This window comes from Mytilus edulis, chromosome 3 (genome assembly GCF_963676685.1).
Source record: "Mytilus edulis chromosome 3, xbMytEdul2.2, whole genome shotgun sequence".
Classification (NCBI taxonomy): domain Eukaryota; kingdom Metazoa; phylum Mollusca; class Bivalvia; order Mytilida; family Mytilidae; genus Mytilus; species Mytilus edulis.
In genome coordinates this window covers 22,949,889-22,969,755 of record NC_092346.1, presented here as the reverse complement: position 1 = coordinate 22,969,755, position 19,867 = coordinate 22,949,889, and the positions used below count along the sequence as shown (strand labels likewise).

General features: G+C 34.3%; 1 protein-coding gene across 1 annotated transcript in view; it reads left to right on the top strand.

Moving 5' to 3' along the window:
- Nucleotides 1-744: 744 nt before the first annotated feature.
- The window catches only part of LOC139514224 (uncharacterized), a 145,624-nt gene continuing 126,501 nt past the window's right edge, over nucleotides 745-19,867 (top strand). Inside the window, exons 1-2 of the mRNA XM_071303076.1 lie at nucleotides 745-823; nucleotides 10,593-10,721. Of these exons, the coding sequence (XP_071159177.1) occupies nucleotides 10,607-10,721 (115 nt within the window). The 5' untranslated portion in view covers nucleotides 745-823; nucleotides 10,593-10,606. The remainder of the gene's footprint in view (nucleotides 824-10,592; nucleotides 10,722-19,867) is intronic.

Here is a 19,867-nt window from a genome sequence, read left to right as displayed (position 1 = left end):
TGACACAATTTTGAATTTCAGAATCATTATTATTATAAAGGTGACCACATGGTCTTTATGTTCATTAACAATGTCTACATGATCTTAAAGAACGGCTGAGTAATAACTGCTGGTACTTTTTTTCTTAATATTTACGATTTCATTTCTCGTGCTTGTTTTTCCCGATTTTTATTTTTCGTGCTACGTTTTAGCGATTTTTATTTCACGTGTTTCCGTGTTCAGTACCCTCCTTTACCACCCTCATTTGAAATTAAATTGGTGAAACCAAATAGTAAATAATGATACATCTACAAAATAAACACATAATGAAAACTTTTGTCTGAAGCATAAATAAACGTAGGTTAAAAAACTAAAAATAGATGCAACTTGGGTACCCTCACGTTAACGGTAACTAGTTATTTCACAGAATGTATGAACAAAACAGTACATGATAATTTGAAATTTTAGTTGAGAACCCATTCGGTGCTGGTCAAATAGTCACTGCCGAAATTGTATTTATAGTCGGCGTATTCGAGTTTGTTATAAAAGAGGGACGAAAGATACCAAAGGGACAGTCAAACTCATAAATCTAAAACAAACTGACAACGCCATGGCTAAAAATGAAAAAGACAAACAGAAAAACAATAGTACACATGACACAACATAGAAAACTAAAGAATAAACAACACGAACCCCAACCCCATAATCTATTTTGTGATTTGCTTATTTTGCGGGGTCAGTGCATGGGACGATTTTGTTATTGGCCGAGTTTGTTACAGGCCGAGTCAATCAATTTCATGTGTGTATCTGTGAAATGAAAGTAGGAAAAACACGAAGACACGAGGTACAATATAAATAATAAATAAGCTTTATTTAATACAAACAGAGACAACTCTAATGCGCTTTTATCAGATATACAAGAAATTTTATGTTATCATCTTTTAGATCTTTAAAATGGATATCTTTTACAAAAAGAATAAAATACCAGTAGTATTATACGAATATATACCGAGAAATTACATGTCAACAAGACTGCATAAATTTACAAAAAGATCTTAATGCAGCAGCTGATAGGAGGCTGATTGGCTCATGGCCTTCCATCCATGAAAATACACTATTTTAACCATCACACAGAAAAAGAAACCATTTAAAAACTTGAATATGCCCGTAGTTTATGGGATCCATACACAGCAGAGTATAAAAATAAGCTAGAAATGGTACAGAGGCGTGCAGCCCGATATGTATGTAACAATTACCACAACACCAGGAGTGTAACATCCATGTTAAACGAACTACAATGGCCCTCACTCACAGAGCGCCGCCTCAAACCCAGACTTATCATGTTCTACAAGGTCATCCATGGACTCATTGCAATACCATCACTAGTCCTCATACCATCAGATACTAGAACATCAAATATCCACCTCTAAAGACAGTTACAAATGGTCATTCTTTCTGCAAACAATCATCCAATTAATGGAACATGTTACCACAAGTTGTGGTAGCATGTTAAACCATTGAAACACCAACTGTTCTCCACAACATAATTTAATTCTATAAATACCAATGTACATATTTTTTAATCACTTGTTGTTTTTCTTTTATGTAAATATTACCAAGTATTCTACAAATTTAAAGATAAATTTTTGTTCATATTTTTAATCATATACTCCGCGCATGCAACAGTACGTAATCTTCAATATTTATGAAGCTGTAACTGTATACCAGAAGAAGAAGAAGTAATGTATATAAAATTGTGAAATGGACTAACACCTGATTACTTAGCAATGCCAAATATTAATGATGGGCAACACCACAACTTAGGATCTGTCCCTAATTATGGTGACCAAATAAAAACTCTTTTCATTTTTCTGCAACCATTCTATTCACAAGAGATAAAAATGACACAGAAATTAACAACTATAGGTACCGTACAGCCTTTCACAATGAGCAAAACCCATACCTCATAGTCAGCTATTAAAGACCCCGAAATGACAATGTAAAACAATTCAAACGAGAAAACTAAAGGCCTAATTTATGTACAAAAAATGAATGAAAAACAAATATGTAACACATGAACAAATGACAACTCCTGAATTACAGTCTCCTGGCATGGGACAGGCACATACATAGAGAATGTGGCAGGGTTAAACATGTCAACAGGATCCAAACCCTCTACCTAACTTGGGACAGTGGTTCACAGTACAACATCAAAACTAACTATAAAAATCAGTTGAAAAAGGCTTAACTCATCAGATGGATAAAAATGCAAATACTACAAATAAAAGTTGACATGGCTGGGTACTTGTACATCCAAACAACAAACAGACACTAAGTACAGACCTGAGAGTACTCGCAGGTACTGACAGCTAGTTCAAAGCCACCAACAACTTATAAAAAAAATCATGCATCTAAGACAAAATTATCAATCAGTACACATCCAACATTCAGTCATTTCCATTTTAGAAAAATTGCTAATTTTTAAAATTTATAAATAAAAGTCAGTTCAAAAAGTCTGACATTGGACTTTAAATAATTTTGAACTGACTAAAATTAACATTTTTTTTAAAGTCATCAGGTAGATCATTCCATAAAACAGCTACTGTATATTTAAAAGAGTTCTTACCATAGGTTGATGTCCGAACCCTAGGTATAGCTACAATATTGAGGGGGGATAGGAGGGGTCCTGATCCCGAAATCCTGGGCTTAAAAACACGAAATCCCGAATTTAAATAACTTAAATCCTGACGTCCCGAAATTGGAAAAAAAGAATTCCCGGATCCCGATAGGGTCAATCCCGAAATCCTGAGCTTAAAAACACCCTATCCCGGAGTCCCGATAAAGGTCCTATCCCCCCTCAATATTGAAATATCTAAAATTATATTTACAATCTTTCAATACAACTCAATCATGTAAACATGGTGGTGACAATTTATATAAATTTTTAAAACATTCAATAGCCATGTTACACATACGTCTTATTTTCAGTAATGGAACCTTTGCTTGTAAGAGTAGTTCATCATATGAACTAACATAGTCTTCATATATTAATCGCAAAGCCGTCTTGATTTTTGTCTATCCTGTGTCTTTTGTCACAGAAAGCTCGACATAGGGATAGTGACCCAGTGGCGGCTTAAGCTAACTTCTTTAAAGCTTAATATTTTAGAAGGTGGAATATCTGGATGTTCCATACTTTTTATATAGATGCCTCATGTTACGAAGTTTCTGTCTGTCACATGTCAATTGCCATTGCCCTCATTTTCATGGTTCAATGACCACTTTGAAAAAAAATGGTAATTTTTGTAAATTCAAACTCTTATAAAGAGTAATAGGATAACTATATTTGGTATGTGCGTACCTTGCAAGGTCCTCATGCCCGTCAGACAGTTTTCACTTGACCTCGACCTCATTTCATGGATCAGTGAACAAGGTTAAGTTTTGTTGGTCAAGTCCATATCTCAGATACTATAAGCAATAGGTCTAGTATATTCGGTGTATGCAATGATTGTAAGGTAGCAATAAACAGTTAGGAAAAAATATTTAAAAAAAATATAAAAAATTTCCCTCATAAATTTTACCATCCCTCTTAATTGCTCTCTTGCAATATTAAGCTTACTGTCATGACTGTTTGTGTCATATATGTATGTAATAAGAATCTTCCATAGATTTTATATCCAGTATATCAAATGGTAAAATATAATTTCTTTTGGGTGTATCCATGGCAACAATCTGCATTTATTTGTTATAAAATATTGCAATAATTTCTGGACGGATGGCCAGTCTAGCTATGAAAATACGGAGAGTCAAACAGAAAATAGCCCATAAAACATGTAAAAAATATCTTGATGTTCTTATAAACCATCTTTGAAGGCTTAAGTAGTACTCAGCTGTCTTAAAATGAATTTTATTACACAATAACTTTCATTGAAAAATCCACGGGGGCCAAAATGTGAAACAAAACTCCTAAACTGTATATTGCTACCTAAGGTGTACATGTCTAGCTGGCAGGTGTTATCTGACCTTGACCTCATTTTCATAGTTTAGTTGTTATATAGTTTTTGTGTTTGGTCTGTTTTTCTTATACTGTCAGTATGCAATAGGTTTACTATATTTGGTGTAAGGAATGATTGTAAGGTGTACAAAATAAAATGTACATGTCTAGCTGGTAGGTGTCATCTGACCTTGTCCTCATTTTTATGGTTCAGTGGTCAAAGCTAAGTTTTTGAAATTTGGTCTTTTTTTCTTAAACTAAATGCAATAGGTCAACTATATTTTGTGTATGGACAGGGTACATATCTATACACCACCTAAGCTGCCTTGGTGCACTAGGCTCCTGAAACTGCACTAAGCCTATGAAGGAACAGTCATATAAGCACCAAGGTTATCCAGTACGATAAAGCTTTGAATAAAGAGCATATATTTAATTTTTGGTATAAATATATTCTGAAATGAAAGAGGCTATTAACATTTTATATGGCACGTGCCGACTTTTGTTTAATGTGTCCAGTTGTCATATTGTTGATTGAATCCACTAAAGCGTGAAGAATTATTAACTTTGCACAAGCCATGGCTAAAGATGAAAAAGACAAACAGAAAAACAAAAGTACACATGACACATAGAAAACTAAAGAATAAGCAACAGGAACCCCACCAAAAACTAGGGGTGATCTCAGGTGCTCCGGAAGGGTAAGCTAATCCTGCTCCACATGTGGCACCTGTCGTGTTGCTCATGTTATAACAAATCCGGTAGGTCACATTCATGAAAAGGAAGGGGATTGTAGTTACGACATAAGGAACATATCCATTGATATCCCATATCATTTGTGAAACGTTTTTCCATAACGGTCAACCAACTCGTGATGGCATCAGTAAAATTTACAAAGGGATGATTTTAACTTCACCATTTGGAACTCTTGGTTTAATAGCTTCCTTGTGAGCAGCAACCCTTTATCAAGAAAATCATGATAGGAAATACAAGCACGGGAATATCGTATCAATTGGGAGATATACCGGTATACCCTGTATGTAGGTGCTGCTAGAATGTTGCTACTTAGAAATGGAAAGTTCACAATTGGAAAGATGAAATCATCTCTTTTGTCGTAAAGTTCTGTTTCAAACCGACCCTCTTTGTCAATTTCTACATGTAAGTCAAGATATGAGGCCGACTTAACTGTATCTGTTGTACCCTTTATCTCTAGTCTGATGGGATAGATGCGTTCAACATAGTCACCAAACTTTGAATTACGTATGTAGTGAGAGAACATCATCTATAGAGCGGAAAGTAAAGTTAAAGGATATTGCTAACTTCTTATCTTTCTTCCTAAGAAGTTCCTGTATGAAGTCAGCCTTATAATAATAAAGAAACAAGTCGGCAAGAAGAGGGGCACAATAGGTTCCCATTGGAATGCCGACAGTCTGTTCAAAAACACGTCCTCAGAACGTAACAAATATGTTGTCAAGCAAGAAATCAAGCATCTTGATAATGTCAGTTTCAGAGAATTTTTTGTTTGAATCAAGAGTGATCCTTTACAAAGTAGGATTTATCCCTCCCCAAGACAAGATACTTGTAACTATGTTGGCCGTTCTTTTTTATGAAACAAAGCAATACCAACTCTTTCAATTTGTCTTTTAGTTTGAAATGTGGAATACTTGTGTAAAGTGTAGAAAAGTCAAATGTTTTAGTACTATTGCAAGATGAAAGAGTTAGATTGTATGTACTCTAAAACATATGCTAAAAGATCTTTTGGAGTTTTAAGTATCCACATCTGATTCACACCACCTCTAGAATAGGCAGTTTCACAATAACTTTTAAGCCCATCTTTAATTGCTGATAAAATAGATGTTAATAATTTAGAAAGAGGTTTTGTGGAGCCCTTGAAAGACCCAGCAATATACCGTTGTTTGTAAGGACACCTTAGTTTAGGTATCCAAAACTGTGATGGAAGATACAATTCTTCATCTTTGGTTGAAATTCCAAAGGAACATTGAACAGACCTATGATTATCCAGTACTTCCTCTTTGGTAAGTGTCGTGAGGGAATATGTTGAGTTTCCAAGTGAACTGTCAATACCTAATTCGTTTATCAAGCAGTTAATGTAATGTGTTTTACACACAAAAACGATGTTGTTTGGGGCTTTATCTGCAGGGACAACAACACATTTGTCATGGAGGTAGGATAAGTGTTTTGCAACATTTGGGTCTTTAGAGATTGACGTAGCATCCATGGGCATTGATAGACCCATTCAGTTTCTTAATTCTGATTTGTATCAATACCTCACTGCCTTAATCCATTTGGAAAGAGTGTCTACGTCTTTTACCGTTCAGGAGTTATGGTTCTTGAAAGATTGAAAAATGAAGTTTCCAGTCGTGTCCGTGCATTTACGCATGAACTGTTCTACCTAAGCTTCCCAAATTTTAATATGTTGTTACTGATGACAAAATGGAGGTCAAGTTCAATAATGACGATTTTGACTTTTACCATTCAGGAGTTATGGTTCTTGAAAGATTGAAAAATGGTGTTTCCAGTCGTGTCCGTGCATTTACGCATGAACTGTTTTACCAAAGCTTCCCAAATTTTATTATGTTGTTACTGATGACAAAATAGAGGTCAAGTTCAATAATGACGATTTTGACTTTTACCGTTCAGGAGTTATGGTTCTTAAAAGATTGAAAAATGGTGTTTCCAGTCGTGTCCGTGCATTTACGCATGAACTGTTTTACCAAAGCTTCCCAAATTTTAATATGTTGTTACTGATGACAAAATACAGGTCAAATTCAATAATGAAGATTTTGACTTTTACCGTTCAGGAGTTATGGTTCTTGAAAGATTGTGAAATGGCGTTTCCATTCACGTTGTTGCATTTACTCATGAACCATTCAATCTAAGCTTTTCAAATTTTAAGATGTTGATACTGATGACAAAATGGAGGTCAAATTTGATATTGACGATTTTCACTTTCGCCATTCATCAGTAATGGTTCTTGTGATATTGCCAGGACACAAATAAATATTAATAAATCCGGTTTGCTGTCATTGTGACAGCCTCTTGTCTTGGTTTAGTCTGTTTCTTAGAAACTATAAGTATAAGCAATATGTCAAGTTCAACTATACTTAGTGTATTGAATGATTGTAAGGTGAACATGTATTTTCTTTGGTTTATATGACCTTGAAGGCCGTATGGTGACCTATAGTTGTTAATGTCTGTGTCATTTTGGTCTTTTGTGGATAGTTGTCTCATTGGCAATCATACCACATCTTCTTTTTTATATATTGACCTTGTTTTCTTGGATCATGTTAAGTTTATATGATAGTTGTGGTAAAGCTTTATATTCAGGACTGTCAACATACCGGTAATATCAATGATTAGTAAAGAAGACGAGACATTTCAGTCATTGTCAGTGTGTGCACTCTTGCTTTCTAATTTAATGGTATTATTTTTGTTAAAAAAATGCAACGCCAAAGTACAAAAATTTGAATTATATAAAATAAAAGTGTGGAAAATGGTTAATTTATTTATTTTAGAAAGGTAGCAGCCAATGCGCTGTAAAACATTCAGTTGTTGAGATGCTTTACAACAAATGTGGTGATTATCACTGTCAATACCTAAAAGTTAGAAAATCTCATCACAAGATATTTTTGTTTAACTATATATTAAAAACAGGCTTTTTATACGACCGCAAAAATTGAAAATTTTTTGGTCGTATATTGGTATCTCGTTGGCGATGTCGTCTGCGTCGTTGTCATCGTCGTCATCGTACGAATACTTTAAGTTTTCGCACTTAACTTTAGTAAAAGTGTATGTAGATTCTAAATTTTTGGTCCCGTTTTCAAATTGGTCTACATTAAGGTCCAAAGGGTCCAAAATTTAACTTAGTTTAATTTTAACAAAAATTGAATCCTTGGGGTTCTTTGATATGCTGAATCTAAAAATGTACTGAGATTTTTTATTATTGGCCCAGTTTACAAGTTGGTCCAAATCGGGGTCCAAAATTTAACTTTGTTTGATTACATCAAAAATTGAATAATTTTGAGGTTCTTTGATATGCCAAATCTAACTGTGTATGTAGATTCTTAATTTTTGGTTCTGTTTTCAAATTGGTCTACATTAAAGTCCAAAGGGTCCAAAATTTAACTAAGTTTGATTTTAACAAAAGTTGAATTCTTGGGCTTTTTTGATATGCTGAATCTTAACATGTACTTATGATTTTTGTCGAGCCTGCGACTTTTGTTGCAGAAAGCTCGACATAGGGATAGTGATCCGGCGGCGGCGGTGTTAGCTAACTTCTTAAAAGCTTTATATTTTAGAAGGTGGAAGACTTGGATGCTTCATACTTTGTATATAGATGCCTCATGTTACGAAGTTTCCGTCAGTCAAATGTCCAATGTCCTTGAACTCATTTTCATGGTTCAGTGACCACTTGAAAAAAAAGTTCAGATTTTTTGTAATGTTGAATTCTCTCTTATTATAAGTAATAGGATAACTATATTTGATATGTGCGTACCTTGCAAGGTCCTCATGTCTGTCAGACAGTTTTCACTTGACCTCGACCTCATTTCATGGATCAGTGAACAAGGTTAAGTTTTGGTGGTCAAGTCCATATCTCAGATACTATAAGCAATAGGGCTAGTATAATTGTTGTATGGAAGGACTGTAAGGTGTACATGTCCAACTGGCAGATGTCATCTGACCTTGACCTCATTTTCATGGTTCAGTGGTTATAGTTAAATTTTTGTGTTTTGGTCTGTTTTTCTCATACTATATGCAATAGGTCTACTATATTTGTTGTATGGAATGATTGTCAGGTGTACATGTCTAGCGGGCAGATGTCATGTGACCTTGACCTCATTTTCATGGTTCAGTGGTCAAAGTTAAGTTTTTGAGTTTTGGTCTTTTTTTCTAATACTATATGCCATAGGTCAACTATATTTGGTGTATGGAAATATTTTATGATCTTTATGTCAGTCGTGCAGGTTTTATTTGACCGTGACCTCATTTTCACGGTTCATTGCACAGTGTTAAGTTTTTGTGGTTTGGTCTATTTTTCTTAAACTATAAGTAATAGGTCAACTATATATATGTTGTATAGAAGCATTGCTAGCTGTACATGTCTGCCTGGCATGGTTCATCTGACCTTGACCTCATTTTCAAGGTTCATTGGTCTTTGTTTAGTTAACTTGGTTAATGTTAAGTTTATGTGACAGTTGTAATAAAGCTTAGCTTTATACTTAGGACTATCAACATAATATCAATAATTAGTATAGAAGGCGAGACATTTTAGCATGTGCACTCTTGTTGATTATGGGCCCAGTTTTCAAGTCGGTTCAAATCAGGATCCAAAATTATTATATATTAAGTATTGTGCAATAGCAAGAAATTTTCAATTGCACAGTATTCAGCAATAGCAAGAAATCTTCAATTGCACAGTATTGTGCAATAGCAAGAAATTTTCAATTGCACAGTATTGCTCAATAGCAAGAAATCTTCAATTGCACAGTATTGTGCAATAGCAAATATTTTCAATTGCACAGTATTGCACAATAGCAAGAAATATCTAATTGCACAATATTGTGCAATAGCAAGAGATTTTCAATTGGAGTTATCTTTCTTTGTCCAGAATAGCAGTTGAATCAACTTAAATCATTTTTTTATACAATATACAATGTATATTTACTTTTACTACCAACTGATAAATTAAAACAATTTATACCATTCAGTAATAACAAGCACTTTATTTTACATTTTAATATTTTATGATGTATTTAAATGAGTAGTTATTGTTGCAGCTCCATTAGAAATTTGAATTGAGATCAGTTTTGGAAAAAGGGAAAAGGGGATGTGAAAAAAAATGGGGGGGGGGGGGGGGGGGGGGTTAAATTTTTCTCATTTCAGATTTCATAAATAAAAAGAAAATTTCTTCAAACATTTTTTTGAGAGGATTAATATTCAACAGCATAGTGAATTGTTCAAAGGCAAAATAAATATTGTAAGTTCATTAGACCACATTCATTCTGTGTCAGAAACCTATGCTGTGTCAACTATTTAATCACAATTCAAATTTAGAGCTGAATCCAGCTTGAATGTTGTGTCCATACTTGCCCCAATCGTTCAGGGTTCAACCTCTGCGGTCGTATAAAGCTGTGCCCTGCGGAGCATCTGGTTAGCAAATGTTTTATTTCCAACTGCAATGCCTTGGAATTTATCAGGATTTGCCTGCATACAATTAAAACTAAACCAATCAATTAAAACAACACTTTCTCTTTCAGGTGTACCAGGTACATAATAAATTTTCAAAATTGTTGTCAGCATACAACAGTATTATCATCAGCATAATTATACAGAGTACCATGTTCAATAAAATAGAATATGTCATTTATAAAAAATATTAAATAATAGAGATCCAAGGATTGAGCCTTGGGGTACCCCTTTCTGAATGTCAGCCCAACTGCAGAGTACTCCCTGAAGTTTGATTTGTATGCTTCAATCTGTAAGATAATTTTAAAGTAATTTCACTGATTTTGAAGAAAGACTGTAGGCAGATAATTTACTTAAAAGAATGTGGTGTGGTAGAAAGTCAAAAACTTTCGAAAGATCAATATTTTTTGATTTTTTACAGATAGGCATAGGAAAATGAGGACTGTAGCTTTGATAAGTGGTGGAAAGGATAGCTGTTATAATATGATGCAGTGTGTTATTGAGGGACATGATATTATTGCATTAGCCAATCTCAAGCCAAGAGAAAAAGGTAAAATATGAAAGGTTTACAAAGGTAGTCTTAAATCATTAGCCCATATATCTTAACTCAGTAGGTGTAAAGGAGTCTTTAATATGCTGAATCTAATTTGAATTTTAGGTCTGTTTTTGAATTGATCAATATTAATAATGAGGTCCAAAGTGTCCAAAATTTATTTGATTTAAAAAAAAAAAATATTGGTATTCCTTGATATACTGAATCTGATTGTGTATTTGGATTATTTTTCAACTTTGAGGCCTGTCTTCAATTGGCCCACATTAGGGTCCAAACAGTCATGACAGTCGAAGATACAAATTTTATTATTACAAAAAATTAAATACTAGTGGTTCTTTGATATAAGAATATATGTAAATTTTCGATTTGAGGAATGGTCCAAAGGGTCGAAAATTAAACTTTGTTTGATTTGATAAAAAAAATGGTTGGGGGTCCTTTGATATGCTGAATCTAAGCATGTATTAAGATATTTGATTTTGGGCACAGTATTCAAGATGGTCCAATTTGGGGTAAAAAATTGAACATTTTTTATTCTGCCAAACAGTGTCTCCACAATAACATGAAAACCCTTTGACGAAACTTTTTCAAATTTAAATATGTTGTGTCCTGCAACAATATGAAGGTCAAGTTCAATTTTGACGATTTTAGCTCTTCTCATTGTTGAGGTACCCCCCTTTTTGATATCCAGTGGTATTTATAATGTGAGATATTTCTCCTTGATCAGAAATGGTTTATTCTATACATAAAATTTGATTACACTCAGACATATGGTTATATTAATGTCTTATCTGACAATTATAATTAGAGTGACAGATTTATTATTCTGTTTTCTAAGTGTGACTGATTTTTGACTGATTTGTTTCTCAATATGTCGCTTAGATATTTGGTATATGATATCAAACAGTTTATGCGCTTTTGAAATTAACCCTGCGTAACCGAATACTTTTCTTTGTAGGAGTTATCTCCCCAAACACTGTTTCCCTTGTGTCCACGACTCCTTCGCAACCGTTAAAGATTACGACAAATTTATTTTACAAAATTGCTCGTTATATCCTTCTCATGATTTGTCCTATTTTTACCGAAGCGATATGAATGCTCCATATGAGAGTTATTTCCCCTTATGCATTTGATATAAGTGATATGCATTTCTATCTTGTAAACCATAATTGATAGAGACCTAGGATCTTTTGATTTGAGGTCCTTGGTCCAAAAAAATGAAAATTAGGTCAAGGTCAAAGGTCATATTCTAATTTTAAAATTTGGCCTATTTTCACTCATTTTCATTAACCTTATAAGATATCGACAAATTATTTTGACTAAATTGTTAGTTGCGACATGTCGTAACTTAATAATTTTAGTTGAAAGGGTGCGTAGACAATGAATGGGAGTTTTCGCCCCTATCATTTCTAAAATTATATGTAAAGTTATATAACTTACTAACCATACATATTAGAGACCTAGGGTCTTTTGACTTGAGATCCTCAGTTTGTGACCTTAAAATTGAGGTCAAGGTCATAGGTTAATTTGACGTTCTAGATTTTGACCTTTGCTTTAAATTCATATCTATATATCATAAAGCCATATGAACTGACATTTTAGACTGATTTTTAATATTTTAATATCAAAATAGATATTAACTGGTGGAAAAACCTTCAATTGTTCTCTGAACAATTGGTTTTTAATTATTTATGTGTTTGTTAACGCTATACAACTTGTAAATTGTATATTTATGCATATTATGCTGATAAACTGTATTGTTTAAAGTAATAAAGAATTGAAATGAAGTGTTGATGATTAAAAGCTTATAAGAGTTGCATAAATATAGTTTGAAATATATTGTTCATTATAAGACAATTTGAAGATAGTTACAAATAAGTTTTATTTTTATTTTCTTTGGTAAATTTTTGGAAGAATTTTGGGGTAGGTGAGTTTGTTATTCTGTATAAATAAATTTTCTGAGTGCTGTGCTATATAATTGTTGTTGTGGTGTGTGTAAATTTTAATCCTGTTTTGGGTTCAAGGTTTGCATACAATTAGATAATAAACTATTTCTATAAGTTAAAAAGTTAAAGTTATAAGATGAGTTGCATATCTATATTAGTTTGCTACAAATGAAAGAAAAATATTGGGAACTATTAACTATATACATAAAGTTTGATTACACTAAGTGCTTTGAAATGATTTTCACCTTTTATCAAGATAATTGTCAATCATTGGAGTGACAGATTTATTTGAAAACTATTAATTATATTTGATTACAATTAAAAAATAAACATAAGATCATAAATAATTACATCATATCTACTTTAAGAGTCTATGGTTAAATCATATCTAATTTTAGTTTTACATTATTTCCTTTAAACAGAAGCATTTCATCAAAAATTGAAATCTTTGGTTCTTTGATTTGCTGATTCTAGCAATGTACTTAAATTTTGGATATTAATATAGGAAGATGTGGTGTGAGTGCCAATGAGACATCTCTCCATCCAAATAACAATTTAAAAAAAAAGTAAACCATTATAGGTCAATGTAAGGCCTTCAACACGGAGCCTTGGCTCACACCGAACAACAAGCTATAACTATATAAAATAGGTAAATGTCCAATTTCAAATTTTACAGTTCTTTGACCACATTATTTTGTGTCACAAACCCATGCTGTTTCAAATTTTCAATTACAATCTAAATTCAGAGCTGTTTTAAGCTTAAATGTTGTGTCCATAGTGTTAAGTTCCGTATATTAGGAAGTTCCGGACTTTGGTTTTTGGTCAGACCCGCAAGTGGCGGGAATAGTTATTATTATTGCACATGGAGTTCGAGCAGGGCGCCCGACAGATACAGACACAACTTGGTGAGTCCATTACTATATAGAATTGACTTTTCATGGTAGCAGAGCATAGCGATCATAATGGCAACAAGTTTTAAGAATCCACCTACGTTTGACCCGAGGTCAATGACTTACGAAACATGGAAGAATGAAATTTCCGTCTGGCAATTAGTTACCGATTTGAAAGTTGACAAACAAGCACTTGCTGTTTCACTTACACTTACGGGAAATGCACGGGAAGTGGCTATGGATGTCCCGGCTGCCGATCTGGCCAAGGAAGACGGCATGGCAAAACTGATAACACAATTGGACAAGGCGTTCTTACGAGATGATAAGGACAAAGCATACGAAGCTTACAAAAATTTTGATACGTTTGTAAAAACTGAAAATTTGTCAATGTCAGACTACATTATAGAATTCGACAAAAGATATAGCAAATCTAAAAAATATGACATGACACTCCCAGAAGCTGTCCTTGCTTTCAAACTATTAGATAATGCTGGCCTGTCTTCCAGAGACAAACAACTAGCCTTAACAGCATCTAGTGATGTTAAATATACCTCTATGAAGTCAGCATTGCAACGTATATTTGGTGAACGAATGTCTGGACCTTCAGAAAATACTGGTATTGTTCCAAGTATAACAATTAAACAAGAACCAGTATATTATACACAACACAATAAAGGGAGTAAATCAAAAGAAAAGGGCACTAATCCTTTAAACAGGTTTGGAAAAAGAACAAAATGTGCTGTCTGCCAGAGTGTTTTTCATTGGGCTAAGGACTGTCCTGACAAAGTAAATTCTGTTAATTTTGTTGAGTCTGAAAGTGAAATTGTAGAGAATTGTAACATAACGCTTTTCACAAAAGAGCAACCACCCGTCAGTGAAATATTTGTACTTGAATCAGCATGTTCAGCAATCATAGACACTGCATGTACTCGTACTGTGTGTGGGGAAAATTGGTTTAAACAGCTTTTAGAGAGAACTGGGGACATTACTACAGTGACAAGTAGTAGAGCGTTTAAGTTTGGTGATGGAAAAGTAGTCAACTCTTTTATGCGTGCCACTATACCTGCTCAGATAGGAAGTACCAATTGCAAAATTGAAACTGAAATTGTAAAAGCTGATATCCCTTTGTTACTCAGTAAGGCATCATTGAAGAAGGCTGGTACTGTACTGGACTTAAAGAATGATAGGGCAATCATGTTTAACAAACCAGTGGAATTGGAGTTCACATCTAGTGGACATTATTGTGTAAATATTGTGAAAACAAAACCTGAAATACAAAATTCACCTGTTAACGTAGAGGAGAACGTACTTAATATCACAGATGGCATGAGTACAGCGGAGAAACGTAAGACATTGGTTAAAATACACAAACAATTTGGACATGCAACATTTAACCGTTTATCTAAACTTATAAATAAGGCTGGAATGAACAATGCTGATACTTTAGAGCTTTTGCGATCAGTTTGTGAAAATTGTGACATTTGTATGACAAACAAAAGACCAAGTTCTAAACCGGTGGTTGGACTGCCATTGGCAACAGAGTTTAACGAAACAGTAGCAGTTGATCTGCATGAACTAGAACACAATGTATGGTATCTTCATATAATTGACGAATTCACACGCTTTAGTGCAGGGTGTATTATGAAAACAAAAAAAGGATCAGAATTTGTAAAGAAATTTTTGGAATCTTGGATTTCAATACATGGTTCACCAAGGCGTCTTTACAGTGATAATGGCGGTGAATTCAATAATGACGAAGTACGAGATATGGCAGAGAACTTTAACATTGAAGTAAAAACTACTGCAGCTTATAGTCCTTGGAGTAATGGGCTTCTAGAAAGGCATAATCAAACTCTTACGGACACATTACTAAAATTGAAAGCAGATAATAATTGTGACTGGGACATTGCTTTAAGTTGGGCTCTCATGGCCAAGAATGCTTTAGATAATGAACATGGGTATAGTCCATACCAATTAGTTTATGGACGCAATCCAAACCTACCTAGTGTTTTAACAGATAAGCTGCCTGCCCTAGAGGGTACGACTATGAGTGAAGTGGTTGGAAAACATATTGAGACCTTGCATTCAGCTAGAACAGCTTTCACCAGAAGTGAATGTTCTGAAAGAATTCGCAGAGCATTGAGAAAACAAACTCGTCCAAGTGGTATTTCCTACCAGACAGGTGATAAAGTTTACTATAAAAGACCAGATAACAAAGAGTGGAAAGGGCCTGGTGTTGTGATTGGACAGGATGGAGCTGTTGTTTTTGTAAGACATGGTGGTATGCTTGTAAGAGTGCATCAGTGCAGATTAACGAAGGTATCAACTATACCTGAAACAGAAGAAAACAAAAATACTGGTAATTTTGAACAAGAAAAAGAAGCTAAGAGGATTATTTCTAAGTCAATGCCAGTTCATGAAAACAAATTTGTAAATTTTGACAGTGACACTGATAATGAAAATGATAGTGATAGTAATGTTGAAGCGATTGAAAATGGTAATATTGAAGGACAAGACGAAAATGCAAATAATGAAGGACAAGATGAAAATGTAAATAATGAAGGACAAGACGAAAATGCAAATAATGAAGAACAAGTAGAAAATGCAATAGCAGGAACAGAACGACCCAAACTTGCAGACATGAAAACAGGACAAACAGTGAAATATAAAAATGCTGAACGTGGTGAACAGTGTGTTGCAAAGGTTACTGGGCGCGCTGGAAAGGCAACAGGAAGTAATAAAAACTGGTTTAACCTGCAATACTTGGAACCTATCACACTTAAAGGAGCAGAAATTTCAGTTGACATGAGTAAGTTAAAGGAATTAGAAAATGTTGCTGCAGAAGTAGAACTTCCTAGTTCTGATGACGATAGTGTTATGATTTTTGAAGATGTATCATTCAGGGAAGCTAAACTAAAAGAACTAAATTCATGGAAAAACAACAGTGTTTATGAACAATGCACAGATACCGGTCAAAAGTGTATTTCTACGAGATGGATATGTAGTTTGAAGGACACCTCAGAAGGAACAATACATAAGGCAAGATTAGTTGCGAGAGGATTTGAAGAATTTAACAGAGATGATATACCGAAAGATTCACCCACTTGTGGAACAGATTCCCTAAGATTAGTTCTAGCTATTCTAGCTCAAAGAAGTTGGAAAACACGAACAATGGACATTAAAACTACTTTTTTACAAGGAGCTGAAATAGAAAGAAAGATTTATGTCAAACCACCAATGGAAGCTCAGTGCAAAGATATTATCTGGAAACTTCGCAAATGTGTCTATGGTCTGTCAGATGCCTCTCTTAGTTGGTATAATAGAGTAAAAGAAGTTCTTGAACAATGTAAAGTCAGTGTATCCAAGGTTGACCCAGCTGTATTTTTCTGGAAAAACAATAAAGGCAGCGTAGAAGGTGTACTTACTTGTCATGTTGATGATTTTTTATGGGGAGGATCAAAAGAATTTGAAGAGAAAGTTATAAATAGCATAAGATCAACATTTTGTGTTGGAAAAGAAGAATTAGAGGAAAATGGGTCATTCCCATATGTTGGAATAGAATTATCAAAACATGAAAATGACTTGCATTTAAGACAAAACACTTACACAACAGCCCGTGTGAATTTTGCTTTTTCCACCTGCCCACCGTGGGCAGTCCACCCGTGTCCACTCTAGCTATAATCTCTTTTTTGTAAAAATATTGATTACAAATGCTTATCTGCTTTTTTCAAGTGATTGTACTTGCAAGTCTTTAGATGAAACATAAGAAATTGTATGCCCACTCCTACAGGTGGGCAGAGTGGACAAGGTAGAAATTTTGCCCACCAGGTGCCCACTCCCATGGTGGGCCGGTGGACAAAGCAAAATCCACCCGAGCTGTAGTGTATCAAAATAGTCTCAAGTTTATTCCTATTGAAAAAAGTCGTATGGGAGTCAAAGAAGAACTTCTTACCAAAGAAGAAAGAGAACTTTTACAATCTAAAATTGGACAAATACTTTGGATTGCAAGACAAAGTCGACCAGATGTGATATTTGATGCATCAAACCTTGCTTCATCTCTTAAAAAGGCAAACGTACAAACGTTAAATGAAGCAAACAAAATAATCAAGAACCTTAAATCTGAAACTGTCACTTTGAAATTCAGAAAACTTGGAAAGGATAATGCAATTAGACTTGTAGTATTTAGTGATTCTTCCCTTGGTAATTTATCTGACGGAGGCACACAAGGAGGACATTTCATTGTGCTTGTTGGTGAAAATGGAATTTTCTCGCCTATAACTTGGCAATCAAAAAGAATAAGAAGAGTGGCAAGAAGCACTCTAGCAGCAGAAACCCTGGCTATGGCTGATGCTATTGACAGTGGTATTTTTATAGCTTCACTGTATACAGAGCTTATGTATGGTAAAGCTGATCCAACTCAATTGCCAATAACTTGCCTAACGGACTGTCATTCATTGTGGGATGCCATTAAATCCACAAAACAAGTATCAGAAAAAAGGCTTCGGCTTGAAATTAGCAGCATTCGAGAATTAATTCAAATGCACCAAATAGTATCGGTCAAATGGATTGAAACAAAACATCAACTTGCTGATTGCTTGACGAAAAAAGGAGCTTCATGCCATAACCTGCTCAGGGCACTTCAAGATGGTGTCTTAGGGAACAGGTGTTTGGATGAGTAACTTTCTAAAGCCAGATTTGTAAATAGTGTACATAGACCATGTGGATTATATTAATGAGTTCAAAGGAATTGAACATCTACTTTTTATTGACAACATTATTGAACAGTTAATTCCTTCAAAAGAAAGAAGGGGAGTTTGTTAAGTTCCGTATATTAGGAAGTTCCGGACTTTGGTTTTTGGTCAGACCCGCAAGTGGCGGGAATAGTTATTATTATTGCACATGGAGTTCGAGCAGATACAGACACAACTTGGTGAGTCCATTACTATATAGAATTGACTTTTCACATAGCCCATACTTGCTCAACTGTTCAGGGTTCAACCTCTGCAGGAAAATCTGGTTTGCTGTCTCTCTGACAGCCTCTTGTTGGTTATTCCCTTGAATATTATTAGAGATAAATTGAGAACAGCAATAATGTTCAGCAAAGTAAGATCTACAAATAAATCTGCATGATCAAAATAGTCAATGGACGGCTTAAGGAGTTATGATACTTTTAAGTTATTTTCGTGGTCGTATATTGGTATCACGTTGTCAACGGTGGCAGCGTCTTCGTCAGCGTTGTCCGAAGACAGATGGTTTCCAGATAATAACTTTAGTATAAGTAAATAAAAATAATTAAAGTTTTAACACAATCTTTATAACCACAAAAGGAAGCTTGGGATTGATTTTGGGGGTTATGGTTTCTAAGGTTTAGGAATTAGGGGCCCAAAGGGGCCCAAAAATAAGCATTTATCTAGTTTCGGGACAATAAGTTGTGTATATGTATTTCAATTGCTTTGAAATTGTACCACAATGTTTAATACTATAAGTAGAAGGTTGGGATTTACTTTAAGGGTTATAGGGCAAACAGTCAAGGAATATGGGGCCCAAAAAGGGGAAAAAACAAGCATTTTTGTGGTTTCAAGACAATAACTTGTGTAAAATTGTATGAATCTTTCTGAAATTATACCACAAGATTCCATACTACTAATGGATGGTAATAATTGACTGTAGGGGAATTTTTTTTATAGCTCAAACCATTTATGAGTTAGGGGCAAAAAAGGGGAAAACAAGGGTTTTTTTCTGGTTAAAGGACAGTTAAGACAATTTGAAAGCAGTGTAAGGGAGGTAATCCAAAAATAATATTTGAACTAATTCACACTACTTTTAGATATGTGTATTTGAAATTTGCCAACTTCAGTATTATAAACTCCATTGAAAATTTCCAATAACTTAAGTATAATTAGAAAGTTGCCAATAATTTTAGTATAATTGGAAATTTGCCAGTTGCTTAAGTACAAGTAAATAAAAATCTTTGAAATTTAAACCCAAAGTTTGAAACCACAAAAAGGAAGGTTTGGATTGATTTTGAGGGTTATGGTCCCTTTTGTTTAGGAGTAAGGGGTATAAAAGGGACCCAAATAAGCATTTTTCTAGTGCCCAGACAATTAACTTGTGGAACAGTGTATAGAAATGCCTGAAATTGTATCACAAGTTTCCACACCAAAAAAGGATGGTTAGGATTGGAGTTGTGGAGTTATCACTCAATCTGTTTATGAATTAGGGGCAAAAAAGAGGGAAACAAGGGTTTCCTGGTTAATGGACAATTACTTTAGCTTTGTTTCTTAAACTTTCTTTATGTTGGTACTCTTTG